The sequence below is a fragment of the Callorhinus ursinus genome, unplaced genomic scaffold (assembly GCF_003265705.2).
Source record: "Callorhinus ursinus isolate GAN/ISIS: 27379988/994484 unplaced genomic scaffold, GSC_fseal_2.0 scaffold2, whole genome shotgun sequence".
In the NCBI taxonomy this organism is placed as follows: Eukaryota; Metazoa; Chordata; class Mammalia; order Carnivora; family Otariidae; genus Callorhinus; species Callorhinus ursinus.
The window spans coordinates 11,619,977-11,641,742 of NW_027397064.1; the positions used below are offsets into that span (position 1 = coordinate 11,619,977).

Below are 21,766 nucleotides of genomic sequence, written 5' to 3' on the forward strand. Positions count from 1 at the left end.
AGAGTCTTGTGAGTCAGAAGAATTGTATTTCTGTTATAGTTGAAGTGCCAATTTCACTTTGTCTCATCAAGCCTAATTGTGGTAAACATCCTTCCTGACCAGGTGACAACATCACAGCCTTTGCAGAACTCACCCGTTTCCTTGTGTACGCAAGACTCAGAATACTTTTATTTATATTTACCGTTTTATTGCTTCTTCTTGTCTTCGGCGTTTTTCACTCTTCTCCTTCAAGTAGGCCAGGTTGGTTTCATTCCTCAAGCGGTCATTCTCTCGAGCAATGTCTGATGCATTCTGAATAACCAAGCCATCGTAGGCCTTCATCCCCATATCCTCAATATACTGGAGAAATGTGTCCAAAGGGTCTTCCTCGGGATTAGAACTCATCATCTTGGAGGGTATCATGTAAAAAGGAACACTTCCTGTAGGATGAGAACACATTTTACCTTTATCAAAGGTGAAGATAAAAAACAAGGTGCTGTTTATTCACCCTAGTATCTCGTCAGACCAAAAAGCTCTAGTGATTATGGTAGAATCTATTTGGAGAAAATGCCTCATTAGAAACTACAAACCATCAAGAGTATTTGAAGTAAATATTAAATGAATGTTGCCTGAGTAGCAAACACTCCTCAAACCAACAAAATTAGCACAGCAAAGGCCAAATTTCTCGCAGTGATAGGTAATGTGAGCATACAAATACAGTGTGCCAACATCAATGTTTGGTTTATGTATTTAGCGTCATGGTTTTGTTTCTCAAAAATGTGTTCTTATATCAATAAGATGTATCAGATCCAAGCTTCATTTATTCCTAATTGCCATAAAGACTTCTTTGCTCAATCTGAAATAAAATGATATAATTATTTGGAACGAACTTTCTTATTGTGTGTGTTTTCCTTATAATTTTAAATTAAGATCTACAAACCTAAACCGTTTGTGCAAAATATAAGCAGTACTCAAGGAAATACACATTTCTAATATAATTTGTTTTGGAAATAATCCCTTTTTGACCCAATATTATTTTCCAAAATGGTGCTCCATCATGGCTTCCTACTATGATTCAAATATCATAGGTCACCAAGATCATATTAATCTTCACCTGTCTAGTAATTCAAGCAGTGACAACTACAATTATCACTGCTATATGAAGGTTTAAAAACCCAAGCCATAGAACGGATTACTGAAAAACCAAAATCAAATCAAAACAATAAAACATAGGACTTTCAACCAATACATATTCCGCTCACCTACAAAATGATGGAATAATAGCTTCTACCTCCTGTTGATGTAACCATTTAGAGAGGTGATGGTATAAAGAATTTAGCATAGAGTTTAACGATAATAAGCATATAATAATTTTAGCTAATATTATCATAATAAAAGTACATGTAGAAGATTGGCAGCAATGGTAATGTCAAATGTGTCTATGTGTATAGATAGATGGGTGATGGATAACCAACAGGCTATGAAAATCAAGATGCCTTGAAGAAGAAGTATCCAGTGAATCATAGAAATCAATGAAGCCAGGGGATAGAGAAATGGTGCTTTAATCAATCAAAAAAAGAATTGAAATTTAATTAATTAATTACCTACAAGTTAAGTATTTTACCCGTCTAGCTTAATAAGACTTCCTGTCCTCAACTGCATCTTCACTGTTGTATAGGAAACCAGTATAATTGAGTCAGATTGAAAAATCAAAAGCAAAATCAATTAACAAGAAAAAAAGTTGGCCATTTAAAATTATAAATTGTATTTACATTTTTTATTTCCTTTAAAAGGCTCAGAAAGACACTTTTTAAAATATCAGCCCAACTATCTAACGTAGACATCCTAGACTTTCGCTTTTGCCATTACAAATAATTTTCATTTTGATTTTTTTACACGTATAATCATGTTCCCTACCTGGATGGTAGCTATGGAAACTTTTTTTCTTATCAGAGTTTATTAGCATTTCAACTGCCAGTCAATTCATATGTTATTTGAGTCCCATTCTGAATTTAAAGATTTATTCTCCAATCTGTAAGAACTGGTTGAAACTAGAGGATAGGAGTTGTTTGTTGACTCATGATTTCTTTTTTGTTATGTTAAGTTTGATTATGTTTGGTTTGGTTTTAAGTCGTAATGTGTTGGCAAATGAAATGATCTTTTAATTCCAACTATCTAGCACAATTGAATTGCATTGTAATATCAGTCCATGAGTTTAGATGCTCAAGTGGTGGACATACATAGAAATAAGAAATTACTGCAACAAACGACTGCAATTTTCAGGAAAAAAAATATAGGAACATGATTCTCAGAAAGCTGAAGCATTACCATTACTGAGAATTCATTTCTACTAGAGACTTCAGCACTAGGTGTACCTGGATAAAAAAAAAAAAAAAAATCTGTATAACTTCATGGCAATTAATTCTACCATAGTTAAGCAAGTCAAGTCAGTATCACAAGGATTCCAGAGATAATGCCTCAGGGTGGAAGATGAACACTCCCACTTTGCCCTTGAGCTAAACTGTATATATCCCATTTGAAAGGCATTACCCCCAAATTTGTGTTTCTTCCTTTAAATTTTCTTTCCATCCAAATGACACCAGACATCCTTTATACAGTTTATATATTCCAAATATTAACAAGGTTAATTGGGTACTTCTGAAAATTAATTATCTCTCTAAGTGGTCTTTCAAATTGGCTGGAGTTTAAATTGTGTTTATTCCGAGACAATATTAAACAATAATATCATAAAATATTTAAACTATAGAAAGTTGTACTATGAGCTTTTTTTTTAAAAAGTTGAGATGAAAATTTAAGGGATAAAGATCAACCACAAAATCTAGTAAAACTTCCAGATAATGAAATCGGATGAATGTGAGCATGATTGTCATCTAGTTCTAGGGAAGGATTTGATTCTATGATTGTTCATTTCTTCTTATTATTATTTTTAAGATTTTATTTATTTGAGAGAGACAGAGAGGAGCACAAGCAGGGAGTGATAGGCAGAGGGAGATACAGACTCCCCACTGAGCAGAGGACCCAATGCAGGACTCCATCCCAGAACTCTGGGATCATGACCCGAGCCGAAGGCAGACGCTTAACTGACTGAGCGACCAAAGCTCCCCTATTCAAGTATTTCTTGAGCAGCTATTATGAACGAGGCACTGATGAGGCAAAACTGCGTCCTTCTAGACAATCACATTGCACTGTATAAGCATGATAAATAAAAAATTGCAATGCAGTGTGACAAGGGCACTGATTCAGGTGGCAGTCGTGGGTTTCATTAGTTCCTCATGATTTACGGTCACCAGTTTTTGAGGATGAACAAAGAACATTTTTCACCAATTATATCTAGCCTTCGAAAATAAACATAAACAATGGACTTGGACCCTACCAATGTTTAAGCATCACACTTTTCTTCTCTCTGGTCCACATGTAAAAGATAGTTTGTAATGGGGGGCAGGGCAGAAGGCAGTTAGGCAGTCCTGAAGAATGTAACTGAGAACTTGAGCAGTACAGCCTGAAAATCCCAATGAAAGCGCCCCTAAGTCTCTCTGACTTTGTGCAATTTAATGAACCCCTCTAAGCTTTAGTTTCCATGTTTTTGCAACGGTGGTTGGAATGATACCTCCTTACACTGTTGGAAGTTTGGTTAGAAAATTCATATTCAAGAAATGTCAGCATAATCACTAGTCAATAACATTGCTATTAGATACTTTTCACAATTCTTAACCATGACCAAGATTATGTTTAGTAATCACTCCTTGATAAACACATTTTTACTTTGGAACATAAGTGAATAGAATGTTTAGGCAGTTCAATGTTCTTAGTCACAGATGTGCAAATGGAGGCATGGAAGGCATTCATAGACTTGCCCCCTAACCAAATGCATGCAGACAGATCATTTATCCATTCTGCCCCATTTTCTATACCTAGAAAATAAAGGAATTGGCACATAAGAACCATGAAGCTCAAACACTCAGACTCTACCCTTCCAAGCCAAAGGATGTTTCTCAGCCAACTGAACTCTGAATGAAATGATTCATTCATTCACTCCTCACTAAAGGAAGGTGAGGCCTCACTAAAGAAAAGTGGACTTGATGTGAAGTGTCTATTTTATTACAACGGCTACAATTTCTATGTAGTGAGAACCCACAGTCAGGTATGATCATAAATCTGTCTTTCAGAAATTTATAGTTATGGCTAAGATAGATATTGAATAAGGTACGCTCTATACCACTAAAAACTTGGCTTCGTTTTGACTGCTGGGTATTAAATCAAGTTCATTTCTGGCCCTTGAACAACAATCCTGTATGCAAGTATTTTGTAAAAGCTTGTCTTGAGCACCTAATTCCTAATGTTGACATCTTAGGAAGACCATAGTTAAGAAGCAAAAGAGCCCTTCTCCTTTAGGTAGCATCTTTAGCCCTACCATAATAAGTAAGAAATTCTTATTAGACCTCAAATGATTGCATGGTACATTTGTGACAACAAAGTGAATGAGATTGAAGGGAGCTTTTGATTGTGCATTTCTCCAGTTATCCCCTTTATTTGAATTTGTATGTGTCTGAAGCCATTTTTGCTCCTAACAAATTAAATATTTTAGCCCCCTCACCCCCAGAGCATTGGTTAAAAGCTGACATCCTTGGTCTTCATCTACAAGGTAGAAAGATCTTAATAAGAATGCATGGCATGGACTCAAATAGTGCAAGATTTGTATGTGTGTTCTTTTTTCTCAGAAGTTGTGGCTAATATTGAAAATCTGTGTCAGGACTGTCCTGGGAAAGCACTTAAAATGACCAATATCAGAATCCCCATACAAATCAGATAGCTTCACATCTTCACTTTACACCTTTCTTCCACTGCTGTATTGTGCAATCATAAAACCCTCCTTTTGTTTGATTTTTGGATTATTGTATTTAAATTAATTTAAATTTAAAATCATTGCCGTTGTAATAAAAGCTACAGATCTTGGCTTAAACACAACTGGATAGTTAACTGCTCATCTTTATTTTATTCTCTCACTCTTGTTACTTATTTCCTGTAGACCACACCCTTCACAAAGACTATTTTATATAATATTGTGACACTTACTAAAATTTCACTCTACTCAGCTAAGATGCACAAATTTAAACTGGTGAGATTGAAGTCCATATTTAAAACATTAAGCATTTAACTTTGTATTGAATTAACCATGTCTCTATTTTCTTTTGTGTAAAACCATCACTTATCCATTCTGAGCCTAGAGCTGAAAATAGCATTACATTTCTTTACAATGTTTCCACTGAAATAAAACTATTTATCACATATACAAAGGTATCCAAATAGAATCTATAGAAACACAAAAATCCACTTCCTTTTTTTCTCTTTCTGTAGACACTACTTGCATCCAAGGAACCCAAGAAGCTGAGACACTACATGACTTTCAATGTTAAAGCCAAAAAAAAAAAGGAGCACATTTTTGAGAAATAAGTGTATGCAAAAACTTTACGAACATACATTTATGTAGATTTATCTTGTTAATTAGGAGTAAAATTTTTGTAGCCTCAATTTACCAGAAGATATTTAATGTGGCACTAACTGGTGTCAAGATTGGGCTCTCCATAGTATAGAAGGTATTTCATTAATTACAGGCTGTTGTTGAAGAAAAGACATACAGAAAGGGTCAGATAAAAATTAAGCATGCCATCTTCTTATACAAGTTGAAGTATTTCTCTTTTCTTAAAATTCAGAACAAATTCCTCTTTTAATGTAATTTCATGCATTGTGACATCAGTCACTCTAGCTCCACAAGGACTGGCTCAGGTAGGGTGCGTACACTGCCTTATCAGGCAGAGCCTTCTAATGGATCACTGGCCACCATTTACCAAAAGCAGGGTTCTAGTATATTGGTGTCATCTGAATTAATTAGCCCACTGGCCCTTGTGGGGGCCCGTTCTTTTATCTCTTCTTAAACTGTTTATTCAGAATTCCTGAAATGGAACTGGTCTCCATCTAAAACTTTGGTTTTCCAAAATTTAAAGTTGTGAAAACTCCCTTAATCCAGATATTTTCCATTTCTCCTGAGTGATGGAGGAAGAAAAAGCAACTGTTTGGGAGAGAATTCCTCCCCAGTTCTTGAAGTTAAGAAGCTTCTTAAATTTTAGGTCACAGTTAACCCTGTAAGATAATGTTATAGCTAGAATCATGTAATGTTTATCTTGTGTTATTATTATAATTCTATTTGTTTTGATTGGGAAAAACAAAATACATACAAGGGAATAAATATCCTGGTAGAAAGACTAGGCATTTTGCCTTCATTTCACATTTATGTATTTCATTTCATTTGCATATGGGAAAGTTTTCCAAGCCCCACCTCCTTAGTTATTTCTGAGGTTTTCACACCACACCTGTCTCAGTGCTGTGAGGAAGTTATTAGAATTTGAGCTATTAAAACTTGATTTTCCCTCCCACTCCAGTCATTGCATCTTCTCCAAGATAGAGAATTCTGTTTTGTCCAGCAGAATCAACTCATCCAGATAAGTTTCCCAAGGCAATTTTAACTATTTTGTTGTTGTTGTTCAGGGGGAGGAAAAAGAGCTCTTACATTTTCTGCATGTACTCAGACCAATTTGAAAACACATTGTGAAAATATAAGTATTTAAATAATCAGGCTTCATATACATATGTAAAATATGTATGCAAATTAATTTCTAAAATTTGCTGACTTCACATAGGATCAAATCAACAGACAAGATTGCCTGGTTATAATTCGTAACCTGTATAAACCATGTTAAAATTGTTTTTCTGATAATGTGTCAAAAATAAACCTTATCATTTCACTTTGATTATGCTTAAAATCCTACCCTCAACCCCACAAATGGTCACACTCATTTTCTTATTCTCACTTTCATCAAAATGCAGCTGTTCTGCCCAAAATGGGAAATGTTAGAGTTAAAACCACGAGAGCTTGTTGAAGTGACTACAAAGACACTGATTGCTTTTTTCTCAGAAAGCAGATTACTTTGTAGTAAGTTTTTCTCCACTCTCTCCCTTCTCCAAATGGGTAAAATGGGCATAGTTTATGTTAATGGAGTAACATCATAAATTGGACACTGGCCCCCAACTTCCAGGTTGTCATGGTGCTATTTGCCTATGGTCTAAAGCAATAGCACATTTCCAGTAATATTAGGGACTCACACAAAATGTCAATGGCTTAGGTGCTTTTCTGAGCCTTTGGCCAAATGTTTCCAGATGCTTACAAGGCAGTATTTGCAAAGTAGATATAGTCAGTATGATAAATTGCTGACTGGAGCTGCAGTGGAAACCATCTAATTGAATTGAGAGTATATGACTTTTTTTTTTTTGTAACAATAGGCAACCTTCTTGTCTCTAGGATTTTTGCACTTCTCTTTCTAAACTTTACAGATGCATCAAGTCCTTGGGCTTCTCAATCATTCCTTGTGAAGTTGTAGTATTTTCTCTCAGGTCCGTTTTCACTGATTTCCTAAACTGTCCATGTCCTTCAGAGTCCCCTTCTTTGCTGAGTTGGCAAACATATGTTGCAATTTCCACAGAGAAATAAAATAATTTTGGTATTTGTGGCTCCCATATTCTCATATTAATCTGTTTACCAATTGACAATATAGAAAATAAGTTGGAGCATTATTTAACATGTGAAGAATTAGGAGAGGAGTTAATTTTCACTCTTGCTCTACAGTCATTATTTCATACTACTTGGTTATAAATTCTTGCATGTTAAAATGACTAAAACTACATTGTGTAACTTCTTACACTGGATTCCCTTATTTGGGGGCTATGTTTACAAAAGAATACAGTTCTATCATCCCAAAACAACTTTATGATTTCCTAATGAGAAGGAACATTATTTCATGTAATAGTTCTTCCAGCTAGGGAAGACCTTCATTTTATGTATTTAAAATATTTCTGGTTCTTGGAAAAATTAAAATGGAGACACCCCAACAAAATAAGTGTGTGTCCCAAGTAAAACAAGTCTACTTAAAGTTCTCTTGAAAATATTTGTTGTGATGAGGCTAAGGAAATCTTCCTGATATTGAGTGATATTGAAATACATGTTTCTTAAAGAGGTTTATGTCTACTCAGTTAGGAAGAAGCAGTTTCAGCTTGGGTGTATGTCTGATAGTTGTTTCTTTTTGGTAGGTTTTTTTTTTTGAGAATTCAAAATTAGGCTGACACAAACATGCTAAGAGACTGTTGTAAAATATTTATGGTATGAAATAGCAGATAAATAGCTAGCATGCACAACGTGAATGCCAATTAATACCCTGGAAAATATTTTCAATGCTTTTAATGATTTAACATGGCTTATTTTACCAGTGAAAATCTAGTTTAACCATTTCTGTGATAATGTAACTAAGTGGGTAAGAGGGCACAAAACAGCCTGAGGCTTATTAAAGCCTTGGATGCCTTCGCTGTGGCTTTATTCTGTTCCACCTAATAAGACATGCAAACTTCAGCATTGAGTATCCCCAGATAAAATCCATTCCATTTCATAACCAGATTGCTTGATCTATTTAGTGCTGGATTCAATTAGCATGCTTAGAGAATCTGAAAAATGAGATACATACCAAAATTTAAGTCTCCAGGGAGAGCTAAGTGCAATAATCAGAAGGTGACTTGTGTCTGTCAGAGCCCTCTCTCGCGGTTGATCTCAGGGCAGTTCTGTAGGAGTAATCCAGCACCATAAGAAATAGACTTGTAGTTCAGTTCAGTTTTTCTTCAATTAAAGTGCATTGTATCTGGATGGGAAAAGTGTCCATTCCCAGATTCTTCATCACTAGAGATCAGAGCATTCTTGATGTTCTTCCTATCAGATAAAATGGCCTTTAAAGTTTGCTAGGAAGATACGGTGGCAGAAGACAGGTGCTTGCTTCCTTAAATCGACATTCAGAGAAAAGAGGGCATAGCTAATGGGTGGGGATGAATACACAGCCCCTCTCCTTCCAGGTCCAGCAGGAAAGAAATTGAATGATTTTACCCACTTTTCTACACAGATTATTACAAGACTCGAAGCAATCACCCAGGCTGGCTAAGGTGGCTCATTTGATTATATTCTGTGAAGACAAAAATAAATGAAAACAAAAAATCAGAAGCATCCTAAATGTCTCCTTTCAGCCAAAAAGATGCTCTTTCTCATTGCCACTTACATACAGAAGGTTTGGAGCAGCTTAGCTTGTGGCATCGTCCCTCCCCCGTGACAACCAGCTCTCTCTCTCCCATTCTCTCTCTTTCCCCTCCCTCCCTCCCTCCCTGCCTCTGACTCCCTCCCTTCCTGCTTCTCTCTCTCTCCTCTCCAGCTGCCTTAGTCTGTTGATGCTGCTGCTGATTAATCAGGGATTCTGAAACAAAGAACCTACCTTCTGAAATAAGCAGTAATCTTTCTTCTCTGTTTCTGCAATCCGTCTGCATTGAACGGCAAAGCTGCCAGCATTCTAGCACCTTGGATAGTTCCTGCTCACTAGGCCCATTGGAAAAGGGAGAAGAAGGAACTGAAGAAATGACAAGAAACCTGAAAGCAGCATCGTTCTACTTCAGATTTCGCCTCCCTGGGGCCTCCCATCCTCATTAAAGGCCTCACATCTAGGCAACAGAACCTCTCTCTTTTATCTATCGAAACTGAAGTCTGATTAGTAAATAATAAAACGAAAAGAGGATAAAGAAACCCCTTCATTTATATCCACTACAACACTAATTCAGTCTTTATGGAGAAGAAAAATATAAATCCATCAAAAATAAATGTTCTTACTACAGAGGGTGTTTAAGTGATAAGCTTTTCGCCCCTGGCATGGCTAATGAAAATGAGCAACAACTTAAATGGAACATCGAGATCTCAGTTTGATACCCTTATTTGATATCAATTTTGCCTCCACCCTCCCTGCATAGCCGAGCCAGGCACACAATTACTGCTGACGTATTTCGGGCTGCTGCTTGGGGAAAGAGGGGAGGAGCCTTTTAACCTCATCAAAACAGCTTCATACCACCTGCTCCCATGGCATGAGAACAAAACTAGCCCACTTAGCAAGAACATGCAGGGTACACACGTATGTCAAATAAAGATCGCACTCGGAGAGCAGGCGCAATTTTTTTTTTTTAACAAAAATAAGATGTGAATTAACTATGGTGTGTGTGTCACTGACTCTGGTAGACGCACTGTTGAAATTATTTAAAGTGATCCTATTTCCTACATTTCCTGAGGACTCTCCTCATTCCATTCTTAAAAGCCTGCTGAATATATGTGTATATGCCATGTTACATAATACAGCTTATACAAATATATGTATATATGTATACAGAAATATGTGTGTCTATGCATACACACAAGCTCTCAGTTTTTATCTGACCTGTTTTTCCTCAGAGTAAGAAGATAGTGAAGTATAATATGGATGTTTTATTGTGTAAGTTGCTCTTATGGCAAATATAACAATAGCAATGAGTTTCTGCTTAATTGGGGTTAAAATACTAATTTGGGGGGGCAGGGATGAGCTTATTATAGCATATATACAGCTTATAGTGACCAGTAGACTTTTTTTCACCACATTTTTTTCCAGCAACTCTTTTTGTAAATCCCCTTCACTCACAAACTGATTTTCCCAAGGGTTGCACCAAAAATGTAAATTCATAACTAATTTCTTAGAATAATGTGATCTGAATGTAATTTTTCATGCATCAACAGACCATAAAAATAATAAACTTAAATTTACCTTCCTGATTCTTAAATGTTATCTGAAACTGTACTACACTCTTGCAGATGTTTTTGCTTTTTTTTTTAACTTGGAAGTATCTGGAGAAAAATAAAATTAACATGTTGCATTGCTATAAGAGTTTCAGTTTTCACATGTCCTAATGTGCATTCCTAAAACAAATCACGTATGTCACTTATTTCCCGGTCTTTGTGCCTCTACTTTTTGGATAGAGCAGAACATCTGTTTCATACACTGTGGAAGATTAGATAGATGAAAGAAGGAAGGGAAATTTAATTAGGAAAGAGAAGAGGCCACGTCTTTCTCTCTCCCTCTCTTTAAAATCCTGCCCCCCCCACTTTCTCTCTCGAAGATTGTGGGGGGAAAAAAAGTGCCTTGAGTACCACTAACAAACTAGTAACAGTCACCACACGGTCATCAAGAGGTTATTTTTGGTGGTCAAGTGGTCTCATAGAAGTTGTCTTTCAACATGTGACCAAAGGCAGAAAAGATTCATTATAAAGAAATTCTGTGACAGACATTTTAAGAAGTGGAAGTAATTTATCATTACCCATAATTCTATCAAGTTTGGGGGAACTACATTTTTTAACTATAGAGAGTTCAAATAGACACCACTATAAAACCCATTTCTACATAGGAGAAAATACCCGGATAAGCATCCTTACTTGCTTCAGGACTCACACTCAATGATCATTGGGGTAAGGATAATAGGTCTCTGGGCTTCTCTGCATCTCATCAACCTTGACAACAAAGTGGTTCTCAGTCACCTTGAGATCATACACCAGGATAATTTCAAACAAAGTGAGGAGAGATTGACTTATGGTTGCTAACTATAAAAACAAACAAACAACAAAAAAACATTTTTCTCACAAAAGTCCCAAGAGTAAAAAGGATTTTTATCCCCAGAGAATAGGGAGAGCATAATATGTAGTTCTTTATATTTAATATTTTCAGCTTTAGGAAAATTTATGATTATTGTGTTTCCTTCCTGTTTTCACTTCTCTTTTTTTTTTTTTTCTCTTTTCACAGAATAGAGTTTGGGAGCCATCACATTGTATCAAGCCTATCTTTTTAACCCATGCCCTCCTCATTCCAGTCCACAGTTCATATTGATCAGACAATGTCTTCTCTGAAGATATATTTGTGTTTAGAAGTTTATGGCACCTTTGGGGGTTGGTGTCTAGAAGGTCCCCAGAACCAGCTCTTTAGATCTCACTGAATGAAACAGAAAAGGATCTACACTTTCAAATAACCTTAGAACCAAATGTAGAATTCATTTCTAATCATTTCAGTAGTATTCAGAGAAAAAGTTCACAGTACAAAATTAAAGTTGAAAATTTTTATATTAAGAATAAAGGTATAGAGATACCAACAAAGCTCAGATTATAATTATGTGTTGGTTTATTTCTTGAACATCTTCAAATACACAGATGTTTCTGATGTCATAGAAACCAGTCACTGAAATGCCTCATGACTTATTTCTTTTAAAGTTCTTAAGTCAAGATAAAGTTGGGCTCTTTCTGTTGTGCTATACTGACTAAAAGAGTTGATGTTCTTGGCGTTAAGTAGGTCCCTTCCATGAACTCAGATAGATAAGGAGTGCTGAAGCTCTCTGAAAGTGCTTCTTAGTCTATAAATCAGCCAGATGGTGGGGAGGGCTTTCTGTATAAAAGTGATGCAAATGAGAAAATGAGAATTGAAACCGAGCAATCTAGTTACCTAAACTTAAGGCGTTTATTCAAATATATCAAGATGTACTCTCTGAAGTCATGTCATAATTTATAATAAAGCCTTTCTAGTTTTTTTTTTTACACGATCTGTAATCTTTCTATTATTCTTTCCACATTTAGCTTAGGGAGATGACACCTCAGTTATAATGAAATTATTCCACTAGGGAAAAAGCTAATTTTCCCAACCAGTCAGGATTTCTAAGCATTCTGGTAATAGCATGAAATGAAAGTCTTGGTAGAATGGGAACCATATGTTCCTCATGATTTTTGCCTATACAAAAATGTAGATGTAGACAGAAGTTATGCATGACTTAGGGACTGTCAAGCAATGGATAATGATATAGTGCTCCAAGATCCAGAATACTAAGTAACTGGGAGAGGGGGAGATTTATTGTTTAATAATATACCTAAAAGCTAAATTTATACTGTCAAGGGATCAAACTGGTAATAAACAGAATATTTTATGACAGGAAACACATGAATTGACCCAAACATAAGAATTGATCCCTCTTTTCTTGTGTCCAGCAGATATTTCCTAGTGAAGATTTCAGAAGATTTTACATTTATAATAAATTGTTTGTCTTTATACTCAAAAATAATAAAAAATATTGTTAAAAAACAATTGTATGTTCTAGCGAACAAGATACTCCCACTCCAACGAATCTTCTCCCTTCTTTGAATGGATGATGTCTACTCAAGTTTCAAAACTCAGGAATACTCTACCCTGGTTGCCTCCCCTAAGTTACCACCATCAAGCCTGGATATGTGTTCTCTGTAATGTGAACTACCCCACCAGTAAATATGCCACCAGTAAAGAATAAAGTTATGAGAGTTTTGCATGCTCTTCCTAGCATACCTATTTCATTCTCCAAGTATGCTGCTGTAAGACTCCTGAAAAAGTGGGACCTTTCCCTTCTATTCCCAGGGCCCCAGCATATAGATTGCATCTAGCCAGTGGCAGGGATTTGTTGAAGGAATGCATGATTCCAGATCTCAACTAATGATATAGCCTGGCCAAGTAGAAAATTCAAAAAGGCTCATCATATATTTTTAAAAATGAAATTCTAAATCAAGATTTAAAAATGTCCCCCCCACTCAAACATTTGAGGAGGGAAAAACTTAACAAAGGGACTCCATATTTTCTATGTGAAGAATCCAAAATAATCAGTTTTATACCAACTAGAAATAATTAGAATACCACAGGAAGACCAATTGAATACACAAACATAGAGATTATGTTTAGAGAAAAAAATAAAATTTTTCTGAGACACTGTCTTGGAGCTCACACTGCCATAACAAAATACCATGAACTGGGTGGCTTAAAAACAGACATTTATTTCTCCCAGTTTCAGAGTCTGGAAAGTCCAAGATCAAGGTGCTGGCAGATTCAGTTTCCAATGAAGTTCCTTTCCTGGTTTGCAGCTTTCTTGCTGAGTCCTCACAGGATAGAGAGAGGAAGCTCTGGTCTCTCTTCCGCTTCTTAGAAGACCTTACTCTCATCATGGTGATTAAAACCCTCCTGACCTCATCTAAACCTAAGTACCTCCTAACAACCCCACCTCCAAATACCTTCACATTGGGGATAGGGTTTCAACATACAAATTTGGGGAAGATACAAACATTCAGTCGATAGCAGAGACATAAGATAGGGAAAATTAAAAAATGCCTTCTTCTGGAATAGAAAGAATCAATTTTGTAAATAATTCCTTCTTACTAAATTGGCTTCAGAGTGAATGTATTTTTGATTTAAATAAAATTTGATGTCTGATGGAACTTGAAAAGCTATTGATAGATATTATCTTGACTAAATATTAAAGCATGTTGCAAAGCTATATTGATTTTCTGGTAACATAGGACAGTTGACTATGCATCAGTAGAAGAGTTCAGAGTCCAGAAAAACATATATGGGTATTTAGCACATAATAGATATGCTATTGCATATCAGTAAGTAATAAAATTAAACAAAATGCATACATACACACATAAAGGATTTTATAATTCCTTGCATAAAAATAAATCTAGATGCTTGCTAATCAAAGTGTGGTCCAAGAAGTTGCAGCATCAACATCATCTGGAGCCTTGTTTAATATGGGAAGCTCAGTGTCCCCCCAAGACCATCTGAGTAAGGAGCTGCATTTTAGCACATGCCTTAGTGCGTGTTGTGCATAGTAACATTTGAGGAGCACCGTCCAATGAAAATTCATATGATGATGGTAATGGTCAGTATCTTCACTGTTGAAAATGATAGTCACTAGGCACACGTGGCTGTTGAGCACTTGAATTGTGGTCAGTGAAAAAGAAGAACTAAATTTTACATTTTAATTAATTTTAATTAATTTTAATTTAAGATTTACATATAGATAGTACTATCTTATTGGACAACACAGTTCCAGACCTTCCTTTGAAATACTCGCATATAAAATACAATCTACTGCAAGAAACTTCAATATTATTTGGGGTGGAAATGGCCCATCTAAAGATAACATCAAAGCTCAAAACAAGTAAGTGACAACCAAGAGAATTGAATATGTAAGAATGCAAAATATTTAAGTGGGAAAAGATTATAAATAAACTTATTGAAATGCAAAATTGGGAAATTATTTGCAACATATATGAGAGCTAAGCAGTTATATAGTCCTCCTATATCATTAATAAAAAGAAAAACTCTTATAAATAAGCAAGAGTGAAACACCATAATACTAAACAAGGACAAAAGAGAGGAATGAGTTATTCACAAAATAAGAATTTGAAATGGCAAATAAATACAAAAAAAAAAGTTTAGCCTCAGTAGTGATACAATGCAAATTAAGTCACAAATAGTTCATTTAAAAAAAAAAAATTCCCACGCTGGCAAATATATGGAGAAACGGATAGTTATATAGATGTATGCAACCAAAATGAAGGGAAATCTGATAGTGTTTTAAATTTTTTTTAATGAGCACACAGTCTTTGAAATAATAATTCTACTTTAAGGACATGATAAGTGTACAAAACTATATGTTTGAGGTCACTTATGGTTTGTAATAACAGAAATTTGAAAATTCCTTACATATTCAACAATAGGACATTGAAAAATAAATTATTATGCAAGTATTAAGATTATGATATAGATCTACATTCATTTATGTGAATGTGAGTACTATAAGGAGAACAACAACACTATTTCTAGAAAGGAATTGTCAGGCTGGTATATTGCTTACCCCTATATCTTAACTACATGACAATGGGCAAGCTATGTTACTTCTCTCTATCTCAGTTTATTGATCTGAAAAATGACAATAATAGTAGTGCAAGTCATAAATTTATTGTGAAGATTCAAATAGCCCATGTAAAAGTCTATGTAAAATAAGAACCTGTTTCTAGCACTTAGTGTATGACAACAAATTCTAGCTGCCCTTAGTAATAGATGTAATCACAATATAGTACAATATAGTACTTGGAAAGATAACCCATACTATGCCTAAAACCAATTCACTCAAGTTTTCAAATCCAGTGGCCATTCTCTTCATTATCCCACTTCTAGAATTATTTTCTTATCTTTCATGACACTGTATTCTTCTGTTTTCCCTCTTATTTGGGGGACTTCTCCCTCCTTGTCTCCTTTGCTGGCCCTCCTCTGCTTGTGTTCTAAATATTGGAATGCCCCAGACTTCATATTTTTTTTCCTAATCCCCCAATCTATAAAAGAAAACCAACCCAGTCACTCATCATCCCATCGATCAGACCACTTTCTCTGTAAATACTTATCACCATTTGATATTACCTTGTTTATGCGCACATGCATACTTTTTTATTTTACCAGTTTTTTCTTACCAGGATACAAGCCTTATGAGAAGGTACCTTCAAGGTGCCTCATTTCTGGGTCCCAGCAAATAGAGAAGTGGTTCATGTATAGGATATACTGAACTAAAACTTATTGAATAGTTATATCACATAAAAAATAACATAATATACCATGATACATGCATACCTATAGTAATACTCATGCATAAACATAATATAATAACAACAGTAATTGTAAACACATACATGATGTTTATTATGTGCTCAACTTAAATTAACTCAATCATTCAGTCACCACACAGATCTTATGAGCAAGCAAATTTTCCTCATTTTAAATTAGAATATTGAGGCAGAGTTGAAGGGATTTGTCTAAGGTTACACAACTATTATATTCAGAGGGAAATTTCTAGTACAGAAAAAATAACATGATGGCGTTTATATCTGAGTAATATTTTATTTTACTCTTTAAAAAGTAGATGTATGTGTTCCTTAGTTTTCTCGAATAAGCATATCCTATTTTTATAATAATCTTACATGGTAATTTTGGGGAAAATGCAAAATTCTATCTTCACAAAATTCCCCCTGAAAGAGAAGTCTTTGGAATCTGTGAGTTCCCATTTATTTTTAAAATGAGAAGCCTGGGTCAGGAGGATTTGTGAAATGGAAATGTGGCCAATGCATTACCAAGTTGGCAATATCTGCAACCAGGAGATAAAAATTCAAAAGTAGGTATGAGTAGTGTATCAGCCAGATAGGATTTAGGGAAGAGTTATATTATAAAGCAAGAAGGAATTGCAGGTGGAAACAACCTGTCTAATGAAAATATTTAAAACAGGGTTTAGAAGATTGTGTCCTTCAGGATTGGCGGCCAGTTGGTTACCTGTGACTGCTTTAGTTGATACTGAGCCAAGCCTTGCCCTCTTTTTCAGCTTCTGCCACTTAAAATCCTCTAGTATTTCCTGAATGTAGACATTGTAGTCTTATTTAAGCTCACACAGAGTTAATAAGTATTTGAAAATACCCATCAGTAATTAGAGAGAACAGTGGAAGAAACAAATGAGAGCTGTAGCCTACAATATATTCTCCTCCAAACCTATTTCTTCACCTTTCTTGATACCCCCTTTAACCTCCCTCCTAAATATCCATGCTCAGTTATTAACATGCCACCTGGTTGGCTTTGGAGCTCCATTCACCTGAGTTTACAGCTCATCTTTAGTCTTAGTTAGTTGTGTATCGTGAACAATATTTAACTTTTACGTGGTTCAACTTTCTCTTTGAAAAAAATGGTAACAGGACCTATGTCGTACAGTTGTGATAATTAAATGGGTTGCCCTTTGCAAAATGCAAAACAGTAACTCTGATTGCCCTCTTTTATTTCCTTTCATGCATTTTTATTATATGTTATTATCTTAATATATTCACCTATTAGCTCATTTATTTATTATTTGTTTCTACTGTTACTAAAAAAATCTAGAAGAGCAGGGAACTTGATTTTCTTTTTCATCTCACATCCCAAGTATTGGGAAAGTTTCTTGGAAAACAGAAGGCTCTTAAACATTTTGTTAAGTTGCTGGTAGTTGTTCACATTGCGGGGGCACTTCAGTGTATATCCTTGGGCCCCTTCAGTCTCAGACTTATTTCTAAACACTAAATGAAGCTCTGTTCTGATTGAAGGTGTTTTGGTACTCAGTAAAGAGAGTGGTGCAGGGCACAGGGGTCCAATGTGGACAGGTGGCCCAATTCTGTGTCTCCATGAGTCCCCTGTGAGCATTGAGAAAAGTCCCTTTTCCAAATGATTTTCCCAAGTGAACCATAATTGTTTCTGAAATTCTATTCTTTCTTTTTTCATTTAAGCTTTGCCTTTATCTGAAGGTTACCAAATACCCACTCTGAGGAGTTTGTGTTCACATACGGGTGAGTTCTAACTTTGCGGGTATCACCTAGTTTAATATTTTTTTCTTGTCATAAATAGACCTCTGACAACAAAAGGAAAATTTGTGTTCATAATCCTCTAATTATTTAGGCCAATGCTTATATAAGTAGGCAGGCAGCAACACTAACAAAATGATAGAAATGAAACATGGAGGCAATTCAGTTCAACAATTTGTAGTTATGAAAACTTCATATTTTTATGAATTTCTTTACATTTTAGTTTCCCCCTTTCGCGTGGGTCAATGGGAAATGAATGTGGAAGAGAATTTCAAATAACAAAAGAGTATAGAGAAAACCATGCCTTGGGAAATAAAATATACCAGGTTTAGAAAGAAAGTGAAGAATTAAAGTAAATCAATTACTTTCCAAGTTTAAATCACATTTGATCCAAGGCTTAAGAGATTAACAAAAATATTCAAAGGAAGTACAGAGAACCAGGCCAATCATACAAAATCATCAGAGTTAAGAAAATGTAGATAGCTAATTTTGGAAATGAAAGAGCTTTTGATGACATAGATACTCAACTGCTCCCTAGCCCAGGGACTACATTCACCAGGCACCCAATAAACTCTACTTATTGAAAAATTACTATTCAGAATAAGCACAATGGATGAGTTCTAACTTGCTCCCCTTCTCTCCTCCTCCTTCTTCTTCATTACTGTTGTTATTAGTATATTTCCCAAGGCTATCAGGCATAGTTGTAAATACACAAACACTAAAATTAATAAGTAAACAATTAATTAAAACAAATGTTTGTGAATGAACTCTGCTTGGGCATCTAGTGAAGAAGTTTTGAGGTAGGGAGGGGAAAGCATGTAAAAGTCAGAAGGGAATAACAGCGTGGTCCATTTATTTTACAGTTTAAATTGGAGTCCGGTATAATCTAGAGATCTCTATTAAATTTTCACTTATGCCTATGTTTAGATGAGTCATTTCAGTAAACTCTGTTTTTATTCCTTGATAATAAAATAAGATTTATAACTACCTTGTCTGTAAAACAAAATACAACCATATCAAAATTATAGGAATGTTATTATAAGAAAACCATATTAAATTAAACCACATAGCATAAAATAGTTAGATAAAATCATTTTTTCCCAATGTCTTTATTTAATAAATGAAGAACACATAGCCAGAAAAATGCATGAATTGTGCAATGTCCATCAATGATAAATCTGTGGTACAATCTAATATTCTGGTATAGTCATTATGGAAAATATCAAGTTTCCTCATAAATTAAAAATAGATCTAACATATGACTCAACAATCCCACTTTGGGTGTATATCTAAAGGAAATGAAATCAGGATCTCAAAGATATATCTGCACTTCCATGTTCACTGCAGAATTATTCAGAATAGCCAAGAAAGATATGGAAACCACCTGTGTCCATTAATGAATGAATGGATAAAGACAAAGTTTTATGTACATATACATGATCATAGTTACATGTGGAATTTTAAAAAGTCAAATTCATAGAAATAGAGAGTATAATATAATAGTGGTTGCCAGGGGCTGAGAGGAGGGGGAAATGGGAGACTTTTGTCAAAGGATACAAATTTTGTTATAAGATGAATAAGTTCTGGGGATCTAATACACAGCATGATGACTATAGTCAACAATAGAGTACTGTAGGCTTGAAATTTTCTGAAAGTAGGTCATGAGTATTCTTCACCCCAACAAAAAAATATGTGAAGTGATAGATGTGTTAACTTCATCGTGGTAATCATTTTACATTGTATATGTATATTAAATCATTACATTACATACCTTAAATAATCACAACCTAAATGTATGCAATTTTGTCATACTTCAATATAGCTGAAAAAATTAGTAAAAACATAATTAATAAAAATAATCTAATATTTTGTCTCTCAGTTTGGTGTTCTCTTCCCCAGAAAAAAGACATAGATAGATAGTCTGGAGTAAATATGACCAGACTTGTAATTCTTCATCTAAGAAATAATATTGTGGTAAGACCCAGGAGGTCTGCTAGGGGGGCGGAGCAAGATGGTGGAGGAGTAGGAGACCCAGATTTCGTCTGGTCTCAGGAATTCAGCTGAATAGGGATCAAACCATCTTGAACACCTACGAACTCAACAGGAGATTGAAGAGAAGAATAGCAACAACTCTCTCTGAACAGAAAAGCAACCACTTACTGGAAGGTAGGACGTGTGGAGAAGTGAATCCGAGGCGATATTCAGGAGGATAGACGGCGGGGGAGGGGGCCTCCATCGGCCGCTTCTGGCAAGTGCTAGAGCCGTGGAGCACAAAATCGGACCTTTTAGAAGTCGGCTCGGCGGAGGGACGTCGCTCCAGTGGCTAAGCGGGGGGTGGAACCCTCGCGGGACAGTGTGGTCTCAGGACCCTCGGGGTCACAGAAAGACCGGGGGAGCCTGAGGGCGGCAGAGCTCCCAGGGATCGGAGCGGGGAAGCCGGCTGCAGAGACGGAGCCGAGGCGCGGGCTCTCAGCTCGGGGTGGCCATAAACTGTGATCCGCGGCCCAGTCGGGCCACTGCGCCTCCAGAAGGGACCCAACAACCGGCAGAGCCGGGGAGACTCCCCTTCCTCCCCCGGGAGGAGCGGCGCGGGAGCGCACCGCAGGGATCTGCTGGGTTTGGAGACTCCACACGGGGTCAGGTGCCAGAGATAGAAACGCTCCATCACAGGCCAGATGAGCACGGAGTGCGGCCGGAGACCGGGGAGACGGGAGTGACTGACAGCTTTTCTCTGGGGGCACACTGAGGAGCGGGGCCCCGAGTTCTCAGCTCCTCCAGGTGGAGACTGGGAGACCACCATTTTCACCCTGGTCCTCCAAAGCTGTACCAGAGCTTGCAGGGAACAAAAGCTCCTGAGAGCAAACCGGAGCAGCTTGCTTAGCCCGGACCGACAAGGGCGGGGCAATTCCGCCTCCAGCAAAGACATTTGGAACCACGGCAACAGGCCCCTCCCCCAGAAGATCAGCTCGAACTGCCAGCACGCCAAGACCAAGTTTACTGATCAAGGAGAACGGGAGAACTCCAGCGCTAGGGGAATACTGCACATAAAATTCATGGCTTTTTATAACATGATTCATTAATTTTTCAAAGTTAATATTTTTTAGCTGTTTTTTTTTGAATTTTTCTTTTTCCCTTTTTCAACCAACATCTTATCAATCCTTTTTAAAAAAATATATATTTTTTATTTTTCATTTTTAGAGTCATATTTTATCCCTTCATAGTAGTTACCCTTATTTTTGGCATATATATATATAAGTTGTTCTCTCTTTAAAATTTTGAGATACAATTTCTTCTAACGGATCAAAATATACCCTAAATCACTAGTGTATGGCTTTGTTCTAGTCTCCTGCCTGATCACATTCTCTTCTTTTTTTTTTTCCTTCTTCTTTCTTTTCTCAAACAACTTCTTATCAATTCCTTTTATAAAATCTTTTACAATTTTCATCTTTATAGTCCTCTTCCATTCCTTCATTGTATCAACCCTTATTTCGTACATATATAAGTCTTTCTTCCTTTAAAATTTTAGGAGACACTTTCTTCTAACAGACCAAAATACGCCCAAAATCTAGTGTGTGGCACTGATCTATGCACTAGGCTGATCATATTTGATCATATTCTGTTCTT

The 21,766-nt window shown here is 36.0% G+C and overlaps 1 protein-coding gene across 1 annotated transcript in view; it reads right to left on the reverse strand.

The window, feature by feature from the left end:
- NYAP2 (neuronal tyrosine-phosphorylated phosphoinositide-3-kinase adaptor 2) overlaps positions 1 to 9,437 on the reverse strand; it is a 255,859-nt gene extending 246,422 nt beyond the window's left edge. Inside the window, exons 1-3 of the mRNA XM_025886855.2 lie at positions 9,357 to 9,437; positions 8,568 to 9,053; positions 182 to 419 (exon numbers count right to left, since the gene is read on the reverse strand). Of these exons, the coding sequence (XP_025742640.2) occupies positions 182 to 402 (221 nt within the window). The 5' untranslated portion in view covers positions 403 to 419; positions 8,568 to 9,053; positions 9,357 to 9,437. The remainder of the gene's footprint in view (positions 1 to 181; positions 420 to 8,567; positions 9,054 to 9,356) is intronic.
- Positions 9,438 to 21,766: the final 12,329 nt, after the last annotated feature.